Source organism: Mastomys coucha, unplaced genomic scaffold (genome assembly GCF_008632895.1).
Source record: "Mastomys coucha isolate ucsf_1 unplaced genomic scaffold, UCSF_Mcou_1 pScaffold22, whole genome shotgun sequence".
NCBI classification, from domain to species: domain Eukaryota; kingdom Metazoa; phylum Chordata; class Mammalia; order Rodentia; family Muridae; genus Mastomys; species Mastomys coucha.
In genome coordinates, this window is record NW_022196905.1 from 94,281,855 (window position 1) to 94,307,012 (window position 25,158).

The 25,158-nt window shown below is 42.9% G+C and overlaps 1 protein-coding gene across 8 annotated transcripts in view; it reads right to left on the reverse strand.

The window, feature by feature from the left end:
• The window catches only part of Wdfy3 (WD repeat and FYVE domain containing 3), a 247,489-nt gene that overhangs the window by 105,378 nt on the left and 116,953 nt on the right, over positions 1-25,158 (reverse strand). For 7 of the 8 annotated variants that reach the window (XM_031337002.1, XM_031337004.1, XM_031337005.1 and 4 more), the window contains 10 exons: positions 23,605-23,714; positions 19,568-19,729; positions 15,175-15,367; positions 13,012-13,198; positions 12,420-12,586; positions 8,102-8,569; positions 7,211-7,312; positions 5,457-5,650; positions 1,919-2,376; positions 596-679 (listed from right to left, as the gene is read on the reverse strand). In XM_031337002.1, coding sequence (XP_031192862.1) covers positions 596-679; positions 1,919-2,376; positions 5,457-5,650; positions 7,211-7,312; positions 8,102-8,569; positions 12,420-12,586; positions 13,012-13,198; positions 15,175-15,367; positions 19,568-19,729; positions 23,605-23,714 — 2,125 coding nt within the window. The remainder of the gene's footprint in view (positions 1-595; positions 680-1,918; positions 2,377-5,456; positions 5,651-7,210; positions 7,313-8,101; positions 8,570-12,419; positions 12,587-13,011; positions 13,199-15,174; positions 15,368-19,567; positions 19,730-23,604; positions 23,715-25,158) is intronic. The other variant, XM_031337009.1, reaches the window with a different exon arrangement.

Genomic DNA, 25,158 nt, shown 5'->3' on the forward strand with positions numbered 1-25,158 from the left:
GGGGGGTCAGAGTGCACCCGCACAGGCCTGCACACCGGTGACGTGTGGGGGGTCAGAGTGCACCCGCAGGCAGCTGTCCTTGCAGCCCCTTTGTTTGGGACAGGGAATCTCTCTTGTATACCACTGTGTGCTAAGCTGGTGGCCCCCAACTCTCTGGACAGTCTCTTGTCACTGTTAAGCATCTCCTCTCTAAGCACTGGGATTACAGGCACCTGCTTTACAAGAGTTCTGGGGATCTGAACTCAGGTCTCCAGACTGGTGTGGCAAGCACTTTACCTCTAAGCCATCCACTGCCCCACCCTGGGACAATACCCTTAATAGAAGGCATACCTGCTGTACAGATAAGAATAATAGTGAAAACTATATAATAAGGGTAAATGAAAAATTCTGCATGTCCCCATATTCCTACAGAAGAAACACATCTTATTTTTATCAACATACTCCAGGGAAACCAGTAATCTCAAGACATGAATAGTATCATATTTTTTAAGGCCCCAAAACAAACCTAAACAAGAGCCCTGTCATCACATCAACACATGAGCAGGCACAGGAAACCCACAGCAATGCGGATTGACGTCTCGTGTAAGATCAGTACCTTTTCCTGGACAAAGCTGGTGTTCCCCAGGGAGAGGGGAGAGAAGACTCGCTTGTCAGGCAAGGAGGGATCTGCTCAGCATGACTACAGATGACAAAACAGACATGGGTTAGAGGTTAGGAGAGCACCTACAGCAGCTGGTTAGTTTCACGGGAGACTGGGGTCAGGGTCAAGAGAAACATCTTCCATATTCTGCAGGAGGACCACAAACACAACACACACACCAACTAAAACGGGAAAGGCTGCCAGGGGCGGAAGCCGCTCCTACCAGTGTTAACACGGACCTTGTTAAACAGACACAGCTAAAGCTAAGGGTGTTAACCGGTGTCAGCAGCCAAGAGGAAGAGAGAAGCAGTGTACACACATCCACGCAGCTCATCCCTTCAGTACTACAGTACACTGGCACTTCACAACACCCTGCTTCCCGTAAACTAATAACTATCTGCAAGAGAAATGAGGAACAATTTAGAGTATCTCCTGTTACTAGATCTATTTGTGGTTGAAATGGAAAAAAAAATCACTTATTATATGAAAAAGAAGTGGAAGCTATTAAACACGACAATGCTCAAGCTAGAGAAGCCAGAGCACAACTACATTATATTCAAAGCAGAAAATTAACTGAAAACGTAGTCAAAGCGATGAAAATAAATGATCCTGAGTGAAGTAGCTGTCCTGTGCAGAGCCTGATTTCTCCATCACAGAATGCGTCACCTTACATTGCAAATATTCCTGTGTACATTATCAGTGAACGATGAGCAGGACCCAGCCAGTACTGTGCATAGCTAATGCCTCAGGCCCTGAAGGCACAATGGCCTGGCAAGCGGCGGCCCAGCAAGCCCTTGTTTCCTGAAGGATTAGGTAAGCAATTCTGATGGGCTCTTGTGGGGATGCCTCCAGTACCACATGGCTCTTAGGGAGGCATGCCATCTTTGAAGGACTATGAAATATGAACTGTGAAAGGCTATCTGCCATCACCTAGCAATATTGATCATAATAACCTTGTTCTCTGGCTGATGACCAGGACACCCACATGCATCTAGTGTTCTCTGAGAGTAAGGAACAATATTCATGGCACAAAAGAAAATGCCCTAGAAGCTGTTCCATTAAGTGTAACAGTCACTAACTGAATGTGCATTTACTCAAATGTCAGCTCCTGAGCTGCAAACTGGACACCCGGACAAGGACAGGAAGGGTCCCGAGTGGAGTGACAGACCTCAAGAAAATAGATCTACCAGTTTTCACATTCCCTCCAGTTAAGCAGAGTCTAATGCTGAGGCTGTGCTGAGCACAGACTGCAATTCAGAAGGCGAAGCAGGCCCATACCTGTCAAAAGAATCTGTGGCCACTTTGTATAGATAGATAAAGAGTTTACTGCAGTGCCGGAGGGTCGGTGACACGGAGTCCACGGACACTGCCCCCTCCTCCAGCAGTCTCTGGAAAGGCTGCGTGTTTGATGGGAAGACGTTCACGGCACTTATTTTCCTGAGGTCTGAGAAGCAGCCAAGAAACCGGACAGCATCCGCCAGTTTTTCATACTGGATCTCGGTCTTGAAGAAGTGACAGTTGGCTGGCTCGTAGCGCAGGGCTGCAGTCAGCGTGCAGAACACAGTGTGCAGGAGCTCAAACACTTGATTCTGGTTCACCTTCTCCCAGCCATTCTTGGGAGGAGAGCTCAAAGACCTCTCCATAGCAACAAGCAAGGATGTAATGTACACAAAGCCTCCAACCTTCCTGAAGACTGTTCTTGAACGGTGGCTTTCTCGAAGGACGGACAGCAGGGCCTGCAGGGGGAGAGATGGAAAACAAATATTATTCCAATTAAAAAAAAAAAACAGAAAAATACCATGTGTGAATATCACATGGGTGTGTACAGGAGCTAAGTTTGAACAGAAATCTCGTGTGTGTGTGTGTGTGTGTGTGTGTGTGTGTGTGTGGTGTGTTTTAATACTTTTATGTATTTAATTTAATAACACAACTCTCTACTATAGAGGATTCTCTGCATGGGGCATCATATCAGAAAGCGCTAGAATTTGAGGCTAGCATGAAGACTCGGCAATTATGAGCACTGGCTGCTCTTGCAGAGGGCCTACCTCCAGTTCCCTGCACTATACGGGGAGTCCTAGCTGTCTGCGACCAGGGGATCCGACATCCTTTCTCTTTTGGCCTCATGGGCAACGCAAACACTAAATGTTTTTTTTTTTAAGTTTTAGAGTTTGGAGTTCTTTTAAATTTTAGATTTTCAAACCGGCTGTTCAACCACCACTACCACCACCACCACCACCACCACCACCACCACCACCATCATCATTATCATCGCGAGAGGAACTAAGGCCATATTTTTAAGTTATCAAGGAGTCTACACTGAGTTAAATGAATGGCCAAGGGAGGGCTTAAGCCCAGAAAATTCTAGTTCCCCAAATGCATCTAAGCACGATATCATTTTGTCCTGCTCTGTGGCCTGACATCTGTTGACCTATGTTTTTGTTCTTAGAACCCCAACACTCTAGATCCCTCTTATCTCAGCAACTGTCCTATTTCAGGAGGCCATTTTCTTCAAATATTACATGGTTCTAAGGGAAGCCAGAGAACGGGAAAGGCCATGTGCTAATACAGGATCTAACTACACCACACACTGTATGTAACCATCTGGGCAAAGTTATGTGCTAATACAGGATCTAACTGCATATATCATATGTAGGTGTCCATCTGACACACATCACTTCAACAATGATAAAGACTTCACTATGTACTAAAACTTGTTATTTTAAAAGAAACTATATAATCTGTGTATATTACTAAAATACCTAGTCTATTCCTTCTACTCTTTTGCTAAAAATTTCCGTTTTAAAAAAGTATTTGGTAGCAACATCATTTTTTTGTTGTCAAGTTTAGTAAATTATATTCTTAGCAATTATAATTCATATTAAGACATCTCAACATTATAAAAATCTTAAGGTTATGATAGGGAGTAGATGCAGATCAGAGTCAGAATGCTTGGATTCCAACTCTGGCTCCAACTGTAAACTGCATTATCATAGCACTTACTCAGCCTGTCTGTGTCATGGTCTTCAGTAAGTACGACCGAGATAATTAGACCTCTCCACACACACACACACACACACACACACATACACACACACACACAGAGAGAGAGAGAGAGAGAGAGAGAGAGAGAGAGAGAGAGAGAGAGTGAGTTAGTTTTGTAAAGTGGCTGGCTGGCACATAAACCTATCACTATTTTAAAGACTCAAGGGCAAAATATAACAAGTACATGCCATGTGTAACTTTAACAACAAGGACACAAGAAATGACTGCACTGTGAACACTACTGTCACAGGCCTGGAGAAGCAGCCCACTATAAACTGAGGGCAACATACACTTCCCTGAGGAAGTGGTTACTTGCTTAAGATGGAAATCGTATTTAGAAATCAGGGATCAGTAAGTCAATGAAATCCTAAGAATTTTAATGACTCTTCTGACTTAGGCAGATGTTATTTAAATGCAAAAGGAGGTTTCCAGAGAAAGCCCATCAAGAGTCTTTTGATTAGAACTACATTACTCAGACTGCGGAAGTTAAAAGCATAATTCTGTGGACCATCTAGCCCTGATCTTGTCCCCCACCCACTAGACTCATGATTCAGATGCCTAATCAACCTGTGTTTCAGGTTATAGTGTATAAAACACAGGGACGACGGTCTGAGGGCAGGGTCTCTCTAGCAAAGGCAAGGAAATGCAAGAAAATAAATCAAACTAATTAAGTAAACAGTTACAGGGACACAAATAGCACCTATCTTTATTAACAAAGAGGCTTGTGTGTGTGTGTGTGTGTGTGTGTGTGTGTGTGTGTGTGAATGTATGGAATGAAATGTGCACACAGGAAATTGTGTTATGTGAATGTGTGTGTGTGTGAATGTATAGAATGAAATGTGCACACAGGAAACTGTGCTAGTTGCTGTTATAATCACAATGTTTCAAGTGCCACTCAATATTCTTACACACTATTCCTGGCTTGAGTCACCAAACTCACACAGAAACAATTTAAAAAGGAAGATGTTTAACTTTAGTTAGCTCTAGAAATGTCATACATGGCAATGCCAGTTATGTCAGCAACGAGAGAAGACACATACGCATAAGTCCTGGGATGCAGGACGGTGAAGCAGAAAGTACTCGTAGAGGCCCTGCACAGAGGAACTCAGCCAAGCCTATATTACTGTCCTCTGCAGATCAGTGCGCTGCCTGCTCTGCAAACATGCTATGGCGTGAAATGATCAATAGATATGTTAAACTTGAAGGGGACCGTTGGATATTTACTGGAGTCTATTATAGACACGGAAATGCATAAAAACGTTTATGTAGCATCTCACAACATGTTTCATGTATGTGTAACTACCTAGTTGATCGAAAATGCAAATATTTAGCTTTTAGTCACTCCACATGATTCAAATGAGCCAGGACAACCGTTCCAAAAGTCAATCCCTAGAAGGACCTTAGACACTGAAAGACATGAATGACTTTTCTCCAAACTTCTATAGACTGTGGAGGTTTTGTTATTTTAGATTTTAAAAATTTCTCTTTAGTAGGCTGCAGGTTCAGAGTTAAAAGCATGTATACTGCTCTTACGGATGAGCAGAGTTTGATTCTGGCATCCCACATTCCTCTATAACTTCAGCTCCATGGGATCTTAGGCCTCTGCCCTTCACTGGCACTCAGTCACACTCACACAGGGAAAACATTCAAACACTTAAAACAGTGATAGACAATAAGGCTCTGTAAAAAATGTCCTTGTTGAAATGAGTCCATTTGACTTCAAAAGGACCCTGGACTCCATCAGTAAGGAAGCAGACACATTTGCCACACGTACCCTTAAGATGTCGGTCTTCAGCTGCAGTTCTGTGGGTGGGGCTGAGTGCATAAGCCCCAGGAGCGTGCCCATGTCATCCTCCCCGTTGGGAGAGAGCACCAGTTGCTGGATGGTCATCAGGGCGTGCTGCCGGCACTGCGGATATTTCACTATATTGTGGGCACACCTTGCACCTCCAAACTCTCGGAATATTCCTGGAGGAGGAGTCAAAGGTCTAAGTTAGAGCATCCAGGGTGAGTCAGGCCAATTAAAACTCAACTGCTTCAGTAAGAGCAGGAATGCAAGAAAACTGCTTGGAAAGCTGCCATACCTACTTCATGTTTTATATTACAATGTGGACATTGCACTGCAGGATGTCAGAAAGCATACACAGACACTGTCTACAGATTTAATGTAAAATTAGTGCTCTGATACAGTCACTGTCATTACTGTCTGTGTAGATCAGATTGACCTCAAACTCACAGAGATCTGCCTGTCTCTGCCTCCTAGGTGCTAGGTTTAAAATCTTGTTACATCACACCTATGAGCCACAGCTATAAAGAAGTATTTTAGAGATGATTTATAAGGCAATTATAAAATGTACACAATATAACTTTATAAAATATATTATACTATATAAATATACTATACTATATAAGTCTAAAAGAAAAAATACTATACAAAGCAATAAAATGTTTTGTTTTGTTTTGCTTTTGGTATTTTCGAGACAAAGGTTTCTCTGTGCAGCTCTGGCTGTCCTAGAACTCACTCTGTAGACCAGGCTGGCCTCGAACTCAGAAATCTGCCTGCCTCTGCCTCCCAAGTTCTGGGATTAAAGGCATGCGCCACCACTGCCAGGCTAGCAATAAAATGTTTTAAGACAGTAACAGCATTACAGATCTTGCTGGGAAGGTATAAAGAGGCTGAAGTGTTTCATTTTCAGGGTACAACTGTACCAATACTGAATAAGTGTACCATTCCTGGAATGACTACCATTACTCAACTGTTGGGGACTTGATTTAATAGATTCCCAAATTACATGGGAATTCCCACATTTGCTTGTAAAATGCTGAAGGCTCTTGTCCCCAATTGGCTTTTGATTGACCAATAAAGAGCCAATGGCTAATGGCTGGGTGGAGAGAGAGACGGAACCTTTAGATTTGTGTGGGCTAGCAACTGGGAAAGAGGAAGAGGACGAATCACCATGACTCGAGGGCAGAGGGATGAGACCTAAGAGCTGCGGGAGAGAAAGTCAACCAGCCATGGAAGACCAGGTAAGGGGCCCTTAGGGCCACTCCCCCATAGGGCCTGGGACAGTTGGACAGAATGGGCTGGCAGTGCGAGATATAAAGGTGCCCAACATGTCTTTCACGAATCCAGAGAGCTCTTGAGTGTGCAGCACTGGGAGAACAAAGCAGCTAGCAAACTTCCTGCAATACTGAACAACTGTACCATTAGTGACTGACTGTACCATTAGTGACTGACTGTACCATTACTAAACGACTGTACCATTACTGAGTGACCACCATTACTGAATTAATGAACATAGCATTACTGAATGACTGTAGCATTACTGAATGACTGCACCATTCCCGAACGGCTGCACCACTCCTGAGTGACTGCACCATTACTGAGCAGCTGCACCATTCCTGAGCGACTGCACCATTCCTGAGTGACTGCACCATTCCTGAATGACTATTTCTCTTTAATGACAGAAGCTTTAACAGGACAAGCAGAGCCACTCGGGGGCTCTGGCCCGAGGCTCTTCTGCTCACCTGCATTTGTGTTGGACCCTTGAAGTAGGACCGTCAAGGCCTCCATCACCAAGAGAGCCAAGTGTTTTTGGTCTTCAACTGAACTATTGTTTCTTGAGTCCCCTAGAAAACAGGTTCAAAGATCCAAATCATAAAGGCATTGTTTTCCAGCCAGTTTCACTTGAATTATTAAGCCTTCTTATTGTGTCTTTAACATTTCACATTTCTCCACTATCACACATGCTAATAATAAACCCTTTAAAATAACACTGCCCAGCACCTGCCCAAAATATGCTCAAATTGATGTTAACAGATTTTTATTTTAGTGTGGGAGGAGTTAATTATGTAACAAATATTCAAAACGAAAATGCCAAACCCAGTTAAACCCATCCCTCTCACGGATTCTAATCAGAGAGGCCAAGCAGAGAATTATCAAATACAAAAGGAAGCTGCTTATGAACTATCTATTCAACAGGCATTAGCTCACATTTAAAACTTCCTAACGGCTAGATATAGAAGTACCTTTATTTATCAAAAAGGCATCCAATGATGTTTATGAAGCATCCCTAAAAGGACATATTTGCTCTCAAAATTTAATGAAAACTATTTTCAGATGCCCATGTTTAATTGTACTTAATTATAAAAAGTAATAAACACAAGTCATAACGACCCTCCATGCTTTGAACCCTATTCCACTACTGTACCATAATTCTAGGCTCCCTTTACCCAACTCCCTAACAAAAGGTGAAGAAAAAGTTAATGCTGGAAATACTCACTGGAATGCATCACATTCACAGACAACAGGAGCTCATTCACATCGAAAGACAAATGAAGGGCAGTCCAGGCACACTCTAGCCCCAGCATCTCCCTGACCCTCTTCCCAAACCAGGCATTAACTGCAGAAGTGTTTACCTTGCTCACTGAGTGCCTGAGCTGGATCCTTCAGGAGGGCTGCGTACTTATGCAGAAGGTTTACCATGACCTCCAGCAGGCCCACCTCCCTGAAGACATCTTTAAATATGTAGTCGTGCCTTGTAAACTTCAGAAGGGTTTTCATGGCAATGATGCTACAGTGGTAAGAAGAACTGGACTTTAACAGGATGCTGACGCTAATGAGTTCTTTACAAGGGATATAGTTCAGGCTAAAAACGACAAACTCCAGCATCTCAAAGTATTTGTTTTGTACTTCCGGGAGTTTCGAGATCTTCTCTGCGAACTGCGATAGGGTGTGCTGAGACTCCAGGATGAAGTAATTAGCGTTGTCAGCCATGTAAATGTTCGTGATGGCATCGAGGATGATCTGGGCAAGGAAATTGGTCTTTGCTTTTAAAAATGCATTCTGAAGAACCGCAAAAGCCTGGATGTTTCTCACACTGTGACCTGAAACAGAAAGCAGGGACACACGTGGGTGCTATACCATGTTTAATCACAGAAAAGAGCCTGTGTCAACACACGGTGAGTGTCACCATCTATCCAACAATAAGACAATGTCCCGTTTTCAGGTAATATCTTATTTTTCTTCATCAAGTTCAAATACTTAAAAATAAATAGAACCAATCAAACGTTTGATGCATCATTACAAATATTTTAATACCACCATATATTGACAACTCACTGCTTGAGAATGGAAACGTATCACATATATTTAGCCTCCTGACTGTGGAAACATTGTACTAGATGCCAGACTGAGGGCGACTGAGAATGGTCACTCTCAGTTAGAAGAAGCAGGCCACGTGTAAAAGGGGGAACATATGCTCTTTCACCTTCTCCTGTGTGGTGGCAACACAGGGATTTTCATAAAATCTAACTTGAAAGTTTGCTCAGTGTTCAAGCTAAAATTGGGATTTCTTAACATAAACACATTTTGCTAAAACAATCTATGGCCACTAGCGCTGTCCTTAGACAAGATTTTCAAACACATCAAATGGAACAATTAGACATCTTCTCACATGGGTCCTGTGAGAAAATTTAATAATGATAATTATAAAGAAGTTAATACAGAAAGTTGGATTTGAAGTACAGTAAAACAAGTGTTTTCCTATAAAAACTGTCCCCAGGCTCACAATTACTAGCAATATATAGTACTTATGAAAATGACAAAATTAACATTGATCTTTACACATTAAATGAGATTTTAGAAAAGGAGGTAAACGCAAACTAGAAAATTACACTGTAGGTCAGAAAGTCACTCAGAAACAGTAGACAGCATGGACATTTCTAAAAAAAAAAAAATTTAAAGTTCCCCAATATTCAGTGCATATATTCGTTCAGTTTTCATTTATAACATACAAATATATTTTGGGGATGAGAAGTACAAAACACACTCATATTTGATTTCTTTTGAGAACATACAATTTACTATCTATAGTCGGCTGAAAATCAAGCTTTGGCAGATAATCAAAATACAAATACACAGCTAAGAATGTTGAATACCACTTCAAATATTTATTTGATTTGTTCGTTATTTGTATTTCTTTGAAAAATCTTTATTACTATCATCAAGAAAACCAACGAGTCAGGTGTGGGAGCCCAGCACTTGGGAGGCGAAGGCGGACAGAACTCAGTGAGTTTGAGAGCGGCTGCTCCATACAAGCTACCTCCAGGCTGGACAGGAGTACACAGTCAGACCCTGTCTCTCAAAAAAAAATAAAAGACAATCAACAGCAACAAATGCTGATGTTTGTGGGGAAAGAGGAATACCACAGTGCGGGAAGGACAGAGACTGCTGTACACAACCATGGATATCAACATGGCTCTTCAAAACACAAGAAATAGAACCATTGTCATATGACCCATATACAACTTCTGGGTTAATGCCTGAAGGACTCCAAGTCTGCAAGAGACTCTTGCACACCTATGCTTCCTGCTACACTATTTAATACTATCGTTCTTGGTATGTGCATGCGTGTGCATATGTGCACGCACCTTAGTGTACATGACCCTGCACTTGACTGTTTGAGCCACAATGTGTCAAAGGATAACTGTTGTAGGATATTTGATCACACTGTGAACCCCAAAATTGTGTTCTTTACTGGGAAAACCTGTAATGTGATATCTAATTGAGTGGCAGACAAATCAGGAAGATCTGACAGAATAGACTATGCTAAAGTCTCATAAGAAGAAAAAGGAAAGGGAAGCCTCTTACGAGGGAGTGGGGCAGAGAGAGAGGAAGGAGGCAGTTCTTACCCAGAGACTTTTACAGAGACAGGTTGCAGAGAGAGAGAACAAGCTAGGTACAGGTGAAGAAGATAGAACGAGCCAGAGAATGAGGAGTTAAAAGACTAGAGCAGATTGCCAGAGTTAGTATGAGGCCAAGCAGAGCAATTCAGGAGAGGCCAAGAGAGAAGGCAGATTGAATCAGTCAGCTTTGAGGAGTTTGAGCCAGAACAGCTGAGATGACCAGCCAGCCAGAGTTCAGAAAGAACTAGGGAGGGTTAGCTGATTTAGCAGTAAGTCTCAGAGGCTGAAAACACCCTAGGTCTAAATAAGACTGCACAAGACTAGAACTTCCAGGATGAGGCCTAGGTTAGCAGATGGAGGCATGAGACAGCAACTGCATCAGGAGAATAAAAGTTACTTTTATAGACAACTCTGTGTAGTAGATTCTCTTCTCCCACCTCTGACTGGGTCCTGGGGATGAACTTGCATGCCAAGTTTGCTTTACCTGGCAAGCTATTTTGCTGGCTCCCACAGACCTATCTTTCTCTCAGCTCACAGAAATAGTTAGATGAAATACTCAAGTTTTTTAAATTAGATTTTGGAAAGACAACTATGTGTTCTAGAATATGGAACTTTGAGTGTGTGAGAGCTCACATGTATTTCAAAGGACCTTTTAACTGGTCAGCCTGTGATCTGAAGGAAGGCAAGATATCACACCACGCCGCACAGCAGGGAGTTCCATTCTCCACCTACTCACATTTACTAAGAGTGTTGATTTCATAAAGTAAGTAGGCTTTATTGTGAAATTTGAACTACTACATACATTGGTATTTCAGCTCAGTTAAATTTTACACAGGTTCATCATGATCTTATCAAATATTTAATGAGTGTCAAAGATCAGGAACTATTGTTAGAGAGTTCTACGTTTAAATTTTGAAGACTAGCTATCATGCATTAAAAAAGCCAATCAAGGGGCTGGAGAGATGGCTCAGCGGTTAAGAGCACTGACTGTTCTTTCAGAGGTCCTGAGTTCAATTCCCAGCAACCACATGGTGGCTCACAACCATCTGTAATGGGATCTTAATATCCTCTTCTGGTGTGTCTGAAGACAGCTACAGTGTACTCTTATACATAAAATAAATCTTTTTTTTAAAAAAGCCGATCAGTTCTTGACATTCTTACGTCATTAATTTGTTATGTAACCCAAGCTGTCCCCAAACATGCTGTGTAGTTGGGATTAACCCTGGGTTTGTCATCCCTCTGCCTCCATCTCCCATTGCTGGGACTGTAGATATTTGCTACTACGCTCCTCTCAGAATCAGATGTCCTTAATTATGGAGTAAGTTTTTCTTTCTTTCTTTCTCTTTTTTTTTTTTTTAAGATTTTATTTATTTCATGTATGTGAGTACACTGTAGCTGTCTTCATACATACCAGAAGAGGGCATCTGATACCATTACAGATGGTTGTGAGCCACCATGTGGTCGCTGGGAATTGAACTCAGGACCTCTGGAAGAGCATTCAGTGCTCTTAACCACTGAGCCCTCTCTCCAGCCCTGAGTATGTTTTTCTGTAAGGAAGTTTGAGCTTCACTGCATGAGGATCAAAATGCTAGAAAAATGTAGGAAAAATGTAACAAAACTTACTACAGGATCTAAATGAGACAATGTAACTTCTCTGTCTTAGGTTGCAAACAAGCACTGAAATACACGCACTCACATCCCATGCTTTCCCTAAGTGCCCAGCAGGTGTGGAGAATGAGTGTGCCGACCTCCACCCACACACAGAAGACACCAGAGCACAGGAGCCAACAGAAGTAGATCCCTATGACAATGTGCTTCTAATGAATGACTGTAACACAAATCTCACCTGACTTACTAATGTTAAACAGTGTTTTCAACTGTTGGTCTATCAGACTAAGGACTGGGGAAACCCTTCTGCAGGATAGGCATGGACAGAAGGACTTTAAGGAAAATGACCATCACGTCCAAAAGAAGTAACTGACAGGGGACAGATCGCTTCCTTCTCCACCTCCAGGAGCTCAGAATCAGAACGGAGCTGGTAAGAACTCACCTTTGCCTGCTGGCTGAGGTACTGCAAATCCAGGCAACAGGAAGGGGGCCCCTGTGGTGACACCAGCTGGCTTCAGCTCACTGACCCCATACGTGGTCAGAGAGGTCACCAGACTCACCAGGTCCTTCAGGGCATCTCTGCACTCCGCCTCTTTTCCTTGTTCCAATCTAGAAGAAGTCAGATTCAGAGGTTTTATAAGTGAAATCTCAAAAACTGAATAAAACTAAAAAAATTAAACTCTCTCTCTTATATGCACATGCACACACACCAGCAAGTATTATAAAATGAAGAAAAGGAAAACTGATTAATCAGCAAGAGTTCACACTTGAGAGCCAGGCTAACTGGCTGTCCGGCTGTTTCTCTCATTCCTGGGGAAAAGGCCACTCTACTCTCCCATCCAAGTCTATATTTAGCAATGTGCTCTGCACTTGACAGGCTCACTCAAAACTCACCTCCTGTCTTCTGAAGGAAACTAGAAACAAAAGGGGAGCGAAGCCAAGAAGACCCCTCAGCATGCACCAATTAAGTGTTTACTGATTTCTTCTGATTATTATCCCACGGTTTCCTCCGAAATTTAAGTTGTGGGGTTTACCTGAGCAAGAGGTCACAAAGAAAATTATAGCCTTGCCATATCCGAAAATCATCCAGAAGTGTTTGGGAAACATCACTGGAGTCTTTGAGGAAACAAGAAAGTCCCGCAAACATTTCAACAATTTCGAGGGGAGACAGGTCATCTGACTGCTGCATATTCTGGACACACGTAGACAAACATTCTTTTTCTGTAAGAATGAAAAATCAAGTATGTATTATTTATGGCCACTGCTTAAGAAAAAGGTGCTTAATGAAGCACAAAGCTTTAATGTATGTGTAACATGGTACACAGTAAGTAAATGTCCGTTATTCTAAGGTCAACCAAAGTGTCAGCTTCCTGGGCAGCTTCTCTAAGCAGTAACAAAGGAGGCACAGGAGAGTACTGAGAACAAGTTAACGTTTACCAAAGACCTTACATCACACTTGGACGTCATCATTAAATTAAACCTAAATCACTGCTCACTGCCAAATCCTTTTTGATCTTTTTACTAATGTAGTAGGTTTCCCACATGTGGAAGAAAACAAGTAGTTGAATTAGTTAATTCAAAAATGTCAGGACACTTTAGCATGTATGTGTATCCACACAAAGTAAGTAAACCATCTGAGAAACTCTTAGCAATTACCACTCACATAAGCATCTCAAAGGATAGGCGATACTATGTATATACTAGGCAGATAATTCTCTTTAATACTGAGTCTTTCTTTCTGTCTTGGTTTTAAGGTGTTTATTGTAGAAAGGCAGAGAGAAGGAGAAGAATAGAGAAGCAGAGGCTGGCCATGGCCACGTGGAGGGGGGGAGGGGAAGGAGAGAGCGGGAGCAATAGGGCAAGAGAGACAAGAGCTTAAGAGACAATATGGATTTTCTTATGTCTACCTATTTTAACTCTTTCGTATCAGAAAGAATACCTGCGTATTTGTGAAATATCTTCAGGAACACTGGCAATAGCTGAAGGCTTCTAGCAGGTAGGTACCAGCGTGGCAAAAAGCTCTGGCAGGTGTGGCCCTTCCCTTCCCCCATTCCCTCTGCCTTGCTAAAAGCTACTACATTCCTGAAGCTAGCCCCCAAAGGCTATTCCTTATTGGCTAGTTCCTCTTCCTGAGGCTTACTATGAAAGTCCAGCTATCAAAGTATTGAAGCCCAGCAATCAAAAGCTTCCTTTGGCTTACCTAATTAACATGCCTAATCAAAATTAAACACTCATCCTAACACAGTATCTCTTTTTCCCTTTATAAACCGACATTTGTCTATGGGCCACATCTGTCTCCTCTCTATCTAGAGGTAGAGCCAAACACTCCTTCCCTCGCCCTCGTCCTCTTATCTCCTACCTTTGTCTCGCATCCCCTCTGTCCCTCTTGGTAACTAAAGCTCCTTAGTGCTGAGAAATTGGTCTCAGGGTGTCCTGCACCAATCCTGGTCCTTTCAATGATAGCCCTTGAAAATGCTTGCTTTTTTTGGTAGAAGAACAATTGGTTAATGATAGTCTACAGTGAATTAAAATTGAGCATTCACACAAAGAAGAAGTAATTTTAACTTGTTCATTTCCGTTATGTGGAACCTAAGAAAATGTCTTGCGTTGGAATGACCCAACAAAGCAAACAATTCTTTTCCTCCGGCAAATTTCTGTATGTATGTATCTGGAATATGGAATCCTAGACACACCCTCACACAGCCTGGCCAGGTGGCCCACCGCTGAGCTGCTCTCAGCCTTTGTCTTGCTTTCATTCAAAGGGTCTCTCTAAGTCATTCCTATTGGACAGAAATTCACTTTGTGGCAGCGATGAGCCTTGATTTCTCCATTTCCCTGTTTCAGCCAAACCAGACCTGTCAAATTTTATGCATAATTAATTAACTGAAAGGCCAATCTTGGGCTGGAGAGATGGCTCAGTGGTTAAGAGCACAGACTGCTCATTCTGAGTTCAATTCCCAGCAACCATTTGTAATGGGTTCTGATGCCCTCATCTAATGTGTCTGAAGACAGTGACAGTATACTCACATATATAAAATAAATAAATCTTTAAAAGAAAGAAAGGAAGGAAGGAAGAGAGAGAGAGGAAGAAAGAAAGAAAGGAAGGAAGGAAGGAAGGAAGGAAGGAAGAAAGAAAGGCCAATTTTTGGGCAACCTAGAGATGACAAGAGAAATAAGGAAGACAATATGGTCCTTACCGTGAATATACTTCACCACGTTCACGCTCAGCCCATGGCGGGAGATGGTCATGAGGACCTCCCCTGCACTCTTCCTCCATGGCAGGTTATAGGGGGGGCACCAAGAGGTTATTGCACTGAATAAAAGCTGTAGGTCGTCCTTCTGGGCCAGCTCCTCCGCCGGAGAAACAAAACTGCAGAGTTTTACTAAGATCTAAACATAAAGGAAAGGAGAGAGAGAGTGCAATACAGAACAATGACGGCAGGCAGGACAGAAGCCCTGCAAAGGCCACTCAGCTTCAGAGAGGGTGCCGGGCAGTCAGGACATCAACATCACTACTCTTAGGAATCTTACAAAGACATCTACAAAGTTACAAAGGGGTTAGGTATGTGTTAAAGAGACCTTCCTTAAAAAAGTTCACTTTCTAGTCTTCCTTGTATCTTTGAATGATTCACCTTGAGCCAGGATAAACTGCACTGCCACACTGCATTTCAGGGTTAGCACGTTAGCTCTTTCTCTCTTGCTTTTTTGAGACAGCATACTCCATACAACTCGTTTGTAGACCGGGTTAGCTTGGAACTCACAGAGAGCCTCCTGCCTCTGCCTCTGCAGTATAGGAATTAAAGGTATACACCACCACAACTGAAGTTTTAACCTTCTAATTTAGCTCATTTACACTGGTAAAATAAATTTTTCTACTTTAAAAGGCATAACTGACAAAATAGACAGCCAAAGTAAAGTGAGTGTTAAATTGTTTCCATTTTATATACAAGGAGGAGATGTTGGAACAGTATAAAATTACATCTAATTGACAGAAACTTCCTGAAGTCTTGCTTTCAACAGAAGACTCTAGACCAGTGGTTCTCAACCTGTGGGTCGTAACTCCTTTTCAAATGATCATTTCACAGAGGTCACCTAAGACCACTGGAAAACACAGATATTTACATTACAATTTGTAACAGTAGCAAAATTTTAGTAATGAAGTATTATCATCAACAACAACAACAAAAACAAAACTTTACAGATGGGGTCACCACAACACAGGAACTGTATCAAAGGGTCGCAGCATTAGGAAAGTTGAGAACCACCACTCTAGACCATCAACTCCAGAAACGAAGACCTAACTGTGACCTCCCAGCCCACTCTAGCTCCATGCTTTGCTGCACCAGGGTCTGTCCCACAAAAGAAGTACAAATAGATTTGGCCCTCAATGGTCCCTTTCTTGGGAACCAAGTTTGATGTCTGGAATAGTTAACTTCTCTTCTCTGTGCTAAACTCCTTCTTCTAAACATTTTTGGAAATATAAAATACTATAAAACCATTCCATCACCTTAAAAACATTCTACATGAAATGTGGGTGTTTCGAGGCCAGAAAGAATGTCGCTATATGAACTAAAGAAAGGAAGTATGTGGAGTACCGTGCCTGTAAAGCCACATTCTCCTAGACTTCTTGGAAGCCAAAACTTTCTTAAATAACACAGGCTTGCTAGTTCATACTGCCTCCCCGAAAGAAGAGAGCAGGACTAAGGAGTGAGCTGCTGAAAGGAAAGGCGCAGACACAGGCACCTTCTCTACAAAGGTCTGGAGGAAACTCTGTGTGCAGAGCATCCACTGATGTGTACATGCATCCTTCACCCAAGCAAACACAGCATGGAGAGGCTGCACATGGAGGATGTGTCAGCTCTGTTTGTTTCTGCTTGTGGTACTGTCTTACGCTATTAGAAGGACAGACACCATTCTTCTAATTCACACCAGAAACAAACCAAAATAGTAAAAACTAGAAAATAAAATTCACACTAAGTCCCTGTTCTCAAAGTCAACTGGATTTAATGATTCCTTCACTGCTGCGCCCTAAGACAGTTGACTCCCAACTTTACTGTCAAAATGACTTTTGCAAATCATTTAGCCTGATCCTTTCCTGCAGGTCGGAGGTGCAGTCGAATGCTCCAGCCTCTCCGCCCCCACAGTGCTTTTACTGGTAGGGAACCAAGAATGGTGGAGGAAGGACTGTTCACACCGAGCAGACAGGGAATGCCTGCACGAAGCAGCAACCATCTGCCATATAAACAAACATGGAGATTTCATCTAGCTTGAAACATTTAATAAGCTGTCTCAATTAGTTTCCTGAGCAAAATGATAGATAGGGTGTGTAGCCTGGGATGGCAGGAACAAAGGGACTGGAACAGTGAAGGAGCACTGGGCATGGAGAGGATGGGGGTCCCTGCACTGGGCATGGAGAGGATGGGGGTCCCTGCACTGGGCATGGAGAGGATGGGGGTCCCCGCATTGGTCAGAGAGGACAGGGTCCACACCATGGGAGCCTGCTGTGGGTCATACACATGACATCAGATCTCACAATCTAAAGAACGGAGTCTGTTTGAAGCTTTCCTTTGTACCTTAACACTCAACAACTGTAACACATTATCATGACCCCTCCCCTTTAAAGTCACCACCCATTGGTTTCCAACAACGGGCATTAATTAAGTTTTTAAGGAAAAACTGAATTATGCTTATGTAGATGCTAGAATTAGAAAATCAGCTTCCACTGTGGCTTAGGGTCTTAGCTATTTTTTTTTTCTTAAGAACGGCTTCATTGAAATGGGGCCAACGTTAACCCACTAATACTCATTGGCAAGATCTCCCAGCGTCTTTAATTCCAAGTGATGGATTCCTTCACTTAATCCAACACCTGCCAACTGCCAATATAACCATTTTGGAGAAGAGTAAAGGCTCTTACGTAGTGTTAAACTTTAGTTCAAGCACAATGCCCCGAACGAAGTGTTCAAAAGATTTTTATTTGTTTGTTTTGAGCCAGGTTTCATCTAGCACAAGATAGCTTTGAAGCCCACTGGTACAGAATCTGATCCTGAAGATCTGACCCCATCCCTCCTGCCTTCTAGGATGGCTGGTATGCACTACCATGCAGTCTGGGGGCGGGGAGAGTCCGAGCCCAGGACTTCCTGCCTGCTGGCAATCACTCTACCAACTGAGCTACATCTCTGCCTGCTAGGCAATCACTCTACCAACTGAGCTACATCTCTGCCTGCTAGGCAATCACTCTACCTACTGAGCTACATCTCTGCCTGCTAGGCAATCACTCTACCAACTGAGCTACATCTCCAGGCCTCCCAAATATTTGCTGAGTTGGTATTTGGTTTGGTGATCTAAGTGTATCACTGCAGTCCCTCTGTCCTTTTCAAGGTAACCACTCTTGCAGTGCAGACTCCACACCTGCAGCACACGGGCCACCATCATCTACAGCCACGTGGCCTTGTCCAGCAGAGCCACTGACCTCTCTAGTCAGTCTCTGCTTTAGTGTCAATAGCAGCAAGCTGCTCTTAAAGTCTAGCCTGTGGAAAGCAGAGAACCACAGCTCAAAACTCAAAAGCCTATAGGTCCACATTCTTCCACTCTGTAGGTCACTCTGTAGGTGGGGAAGCCATATCCTCCATCACATAACTTCGGAAACCTACATCCAAAGGTGTTACTATTTGGTTTACCATTTGTTCAAGTTTTTAAAAACTTCAAGTTAATCATCTTTAGCACAGGACGTGATGGTCTGTAGTATTAATTATATGTACTGCTGTGCAATGGAACTGTCAAGCTTTCGGGTTTTTTTTTGAATGAATTTATCATTCAGTATGTCTTTTTGAAATAAAAGTAGTTTTTTGAAATCATATTAGGTCCATGGAGATAATATACTCTCAATGTTTGTGGGTTGCTTAATTTTCTTCTTCTACAAAAGAACACTATACAGTGTACCTGCATTACCTGGCCACTTTAGAAAGGTCTTTTAAACCTCTGTTTACCCACTGTCCTAAAAAAGAACAGTGGCGGTGGTAGGAAGGGGCTCTCCAAAGTACAGAGGGTGGCAGTACCCAATGGGAGGTGGTAGAAGCTAGTGGGAGGTGCCCATAGCCAGTGGGAGGTGCCAATAACCAGTGGGAGGTGGCAGAAGCCAGTATAATTAAGAATGTTTTCTAAGTTCAATATTTACAAGCTTGGAGAATCCTATATATAATTAGAAATTACACAGACCTTCTTGTCATTATAAGGCATATTTCCCAAATCTCAATATGATAAATAAATATTTCCTTTAGCAACTGAATTTTAGAGACATTATTGATACTTCAAATGTAATTTTAACAGCTGGATCTGTTAGTAGGAACAAATACAGTAAAACCTAATACCATCTTCAAATGCCCCGGAATATTTCCATATTCTTTCTGCGTTTCAATCCTTCAGCATGTGGGAGCTAAGACAGGGGGCTGTGGGCTTGAGGTCAGCCCAGCCTATATGGTGAGAACCTGATTAAAACACATAGAAGAAGACAGAGCAGACTAGAAGGGACACGCTCTGGTTCATTTTAAAGACTGTTCCAGAAACAAGCGTGCAAGCGAGCAGTTCCCTTACCTGTACAAACGCTTTCTGGAGTAGTCCTCGGCGCTCTGCTAGAGGTAGCTCGCTCTGTGCGCCTCCACCTGCCTCAGGCACATGTGGAAGGTCAAAGAACAGATACAGACATTTAACCAGGGTGGAAGGCACTGACATCGTTGTCATGCAGTCCACGGTTTTCTGGAAAACAAACCAACAGAAGTGAGTAGATAGACAGACAGAAACAACCGTGATAGGGCAGCTGAGGACAGACAAGAGGATGATCTACCGGCCACCCTCACACTTATGTGCAGCAGGGAACTCAAACCCACCTCAGACTGACCAGCAGTCAGTTGGTCATTTGGACAAATTGGCTTCAATCCTTCAATCATATGTTGAGACTGGTTTGCGAGTCATACAGTAAGTTATTTATTAAATGTGCTACTTTTTTTATTAGGAAGTGGCTTGTTTCAAAGAACACAAACTTCTGGAATTTAAGAGGCTACTCAATTTCCTGGGCATTCTTTCTGCCTCCCTCTCACAAATAAGTAGATCTGTGCATACATCTCAGGATAAATATGATATTTAAGATAACAGAATTCAAAACAAACAAACAAACAAAAAACAAAAAAGCTAAGCCAAGGCAGCATCGGCTGCAATCCTTGCTTCCCAGAAAGCAGAGACAGAGGCTCCCAAGCCAAAGTTTATCTGGACAACAAGCCAGTCTAGTCAGCTTACCGAGAGCCTGCCTCAAAAGAAAAACTAGAGTGGGGCAGTGGTGGCGCATGCCTTTAATCCCAGCACTTGGGAGGCAGAGGCAGGTGGATTTCTGAGTTTGAGGCCAGCCTGGTCTACAGAGTGAATTCCAGGACTGCCAGGGCTACATAGAGAAACCCTGTCACGAAAAACAAAAAACAAAAAACAAAAAAACAAAAAAAAAAAAAACCAAAAAACAAAAAACCAAACAAAAAACAAAAATAAACTAGAACAGGGCTAGAGATAAACTTGGGGGTAGAATTCTTGCCCTGAGTCTAATTCTATTACCAAAAAATAAATGAATCAATCAATTGACTTACTAACCACTATTTGCTGTACTGTCGTGTTTATCTTTACTAATAATTGGGTATTCCTGGGTGGAAGGACATCTGAGAGACAGAGCCATCACCAATACAAGGGACACTGGATCATTTTCAAAGATTTGCAAGAACTTATAGACAAGCTTTTAGAAATCGTTTCAGTATGGTTAAGAAGTATGATGTCATTAGCAAGGTCTATGGTACAGTGTGGCATGAGGTTAGGCTACGTTAGGAACTGGTATCTTCCAATTCACGTATTTGCTTTCTCATCAAACATTTACTAAGTGTGTGTAAGACAGTCCATGGAAAACTCTAAAGCTGTATGCAAAGACTGGGAAGCCTCCCTTTCAAAGGACTATAACTATAACCTAAGAGCATCAGCAGGTCTGTAAGTAACTCCGATATCAACGCCCACTGACAGTGGCAGTACATACAACCTAACAGGAATGGGAACGATCAACAATGCCTGGAATGAAACAGATAATTACAAATAATTAAAATAAGTAGGGGGAAAATGCCACCTGAAGACACACAGGATTGTCAGACCATATGGCAGCATGTCTGAAGAACTCAAGAGTTCAAAATGGCAGACACTTGAGAACCACAATAATGACTCCTCATTCTACAAACAAAAGGTTCACAGGTCCAAGATTTATTCCTCAGGGTCAACACTGCACCGCTGATACTAGTACTGCTCGGACCTCCCATTACAAAGACAGCAAGCGAGTCTCATTGTTAACACAGCCCACTGCGTGGGAGAGCTAGCAGAGAGTTTGCTCAGTGGGCTGGAAACACGGGCCCACATTCTCCTAAACTGATGGCTGACACCCAGTGAAGTACTACCAAGAAAACAGAAGAGAAGCAGAATTCAGAAGCAAAATTCAAATCATCAGCCTGGAGTGGCACAGACCATAAACAGCGAGGCAGCAGTATGGAAACTCAAACTGAAAGCCATGGGAGAGATGGCGCCTGACCAGATACAATAGTTGGGGATGGAGAGGAGAGAAGGCTCTAGTCGGGGATGGAGAGGAGAGAGCCATGGCTATACAGACAGCATCTATTCCTGCAGGCATCTGCTGTATTCAGCTTTAGATCACTGCTTCTCAACACCCACGACACCAGATATCTAACAGGTAGTTAAAATCTCTGTCATTTCTCCAACTTTCCCAAATCTAATTCCTTCACGTAACCCTCAACCTCAAAATGTTTAATTCCAGCCTTTCTATTGTGGAGGGGCTACACCTGTACATACACGCAGCCCATCACGATATCTAATGAAACCCTACTGTCTCTTGGTCTCCTGTATGTAGTCAGGACTAACACCATCTTGGTCTCACACCGGTGCCAGCAGAAAACGGCACTCAAACAAAAGCAGCAGCGTAAGGCGCAGCACTGAATTTGCTTTTGAAGTGCATCATTTTCCAGTCAAATTATCACGAGCTTTCCCATCCCATTATGCAAAGCAGTATGGTTTTCATAATTCATCTTATACAACTTGGCATGGAAACTGGCATCTCCCATTTGTCAGCCTTTAAGTGACTAAGGCGCAAACAGATTCTTTTCCTGTTTTTGAGACTTGGTTTCTTTACACAGCCCAGGCTGGCCTCTAACTCACTGTCTAGCAGAGTTGGTCTCATACTTTTCTGGCGACCTGCCTCAGCCTCTTGTTTATAAGTGTGTACCTCTATGCCAGGCTCTTTTTCTAGTCGATGCATTCGAGGACGTAGCTCATTACAGTAGTGAGTTTCTACAGTGCTAGTCTTACTGTACAACAGTCCACTCACAATGAGAGGACCATCCTAGGCATTTAGAGAAAGTATTAACATTCAGAAACACTTCAGTGAAGCAAGCCCTAACACATAGGGTATGGATGGCAAGTTTTCACTTACATGTTTACATTTAAACAGCATATAATGATATGGTACTTTAAGCCAAACTTTGGTTCTGTAGTGTAGAGGCATTTATAGGTGGTATCCACAGCAGATAGAACTGAGGACTTTTCTAGTTCAGCCACAGTCACTGAAACAGTGGTCCATGCTGGGACTATCTGAAGGTTCCTAGGGTGAGTGACCACCTCCACTGGCCTGAGACTCAGTAGATGTCTGGGATACAGGGCTTTCTATGCTGAAATGCAAATAGTTCAGGTCCTGAAATAGGACAAGTTGATGCAGCAGGTTCTCTAATAGAATGCGTGGATACAGATGAATCAGTACGCTACCGAGAACATGGGCTGTCCTTCAGAGAGGCCCAAGGGCTGTGCTCAGGCTAGCGAGAGCTTGAAGACCGTAGCTGCTAAAGCTACCCTGTCTCTACGGTGACCAGTCACCTTCATCACAAGTGAGCTGCTAATGACTACAGGCTAAGTCCGCTGAGTTTAGGAAACAGGCGCCCACATTAGCTTCCCTTCTGATAGGTACCCATACTCCAGATTTTAGGAAAACTGCAAAAGCCTTCGCATCCCAAGAGTGTCACAGGACAAAGGTAAGGTATGCAAATGGTTCATTCCTGAACACATTCAACATAGACGAGGTCAGAGACTTAAAGCTGAGTCGGGAGAGAGAGAGAGCAGTCTCCAGAGCAAACCAGATGGAAACATCCACCATCCTGAAACTCAAAAGGATACTACCGCTCTACTTTTTGTAAAAATCAGAAATGCTCATCAATATTCTGTGCCATTTATTCATTAGCTTATGAGATAATATGAGTACATTTTTCAAGCCACAAGTTTCCTAATGTGACTCAGGCATGCTGGATGTGCTGGTGACTTCCCTCTGGCCACCTTGTGGGATGACCACCCTCTTGCTGTATGCTGTGTATGTGCATTACCACATGACAGAGATGGGGATGCCGCTTCATCAACTGAAAACATTTAAGATGCAGCAGCTCACGAAGCTGTCTGGAGGAGCACAGAAGCAGAATCCACAGAGCAGAAAGGATTATTGGCAGAATCGAGACCCCACAGAAGAGCTCAGCCACCGAACACAAACCCTGCACACTCACCTGACCAGAGGATGCCAGCAAGTTAATTGTTGTTAGGAGCATCCAGCCTCTACTGGCTTCTTCACTCTGATTGATCTCCAGGAACTGGACTATGGCCCGACTTGCAGCCTCTATAAAATCAAAGAAAAGCTAGTAATTAGGGAAACCCCATATAAACTTCACACACCCGTAAAAACTACCAGGGAGAGGGTCGCAAGGGCACATTTTACAGTAGCATTATTTTTTTCTCTATAAAAATAAAATGAAAATCTTTCATTGGATATGTTTGTATGCCTATACACTCTTCTATCTCTACGATGGAAGTGTAAAAAGGTACTTTAGGGGAAAGCCCACAGTGAAGCCATCAGCAGCACTGAAGGAGGAAGTGAATCCTGAACTACAGCTACCTGGGAAGCAAGCGCATCTAAGGACTGAAGAGGTGAAGGCACTGAGGAAATGGGAACAAGACGTTCAAACAGGACCAGAGGATCCAGCTCAACACTACCAAGCAAGGCCAGTAATTACGTTCTTACCATCCAGAGGAGCACATGCTCGGAAACACCCCTGCCACTGACGGGATTAGTGCATGTGAAATTACAAAGGCAGGAGAGCGAGGGTGAACTTGATCTGGGTAAGAAGGAACAAAGAAAGACATACGACTTGAAGACTATTAACCTGGAAGCTCTATGTGCGGCACACCATGGGGCCAGTGACAATGGCAGTCACAGGATAAGAGTGAGATGCTGCCAGGCTTGGTGACCCCAGGGGACTCTGTGAGTACACAGACTCTGTGAGAAGCTAGCCTGGGGAAACCGTAAGGCACATGAGCATTACTCACAGAACTGTAGAGTTAGAGGAGTAACTGAAAGTCCATTTACTCACAGAACTGTAGAGTTAGAGGAATAACTGAAAGTCCATTTAGTCAGTTATGGCTTTGGACTTGCAGGGACTGGCAAGATGGTTCAGCAGGTGAACGTGCCCGTTGCTAAGCATGATGACTGGATTTGACCAGGACACTGGAGGAAGGAGAGAAATGGCTCCTACAAGCTGTCTCCTAATCTCTACCGGTGTACTTTGGACACAGGTATAATGTATCACAATAAATCATTGTAAAAGAGAAAAATCTAAGAAAGAAATCTCCAGACATCCTTTTAACTTTATCAGCAGTTCACCAATTTTAAGAACTGGCATGAATAAAATCTGTCAGATGGCAAAGGCCCCTAAAGAACCAGGAAGACACCAGGCGACTTCACACTTCACACTGAGGAAGCAGGAAGCAGGCTAGAACGGAAAGCCTCAGAGCGTCGTTTTCCTTCAGCGTGACACAGTCTAAGGTATTTGCGTAGACAACAATTCAAATCTTATATATGATGCTATGCCAGGCATGTTCATCTTAATGTACTTGCACTTGAAGAAATATTGTAACAGGAAACATGAAACCATTCGTTCTTACTGAGCCTGAGCTGCATAAGCACATTTTTGGGACCCATGTTGTAGCTTATTCAGTTTTCATAGAACTGGATGAGTTATTTCTATTAATAAGCCCCTTCTGGTAAAAATTGAAAAAATGGATGA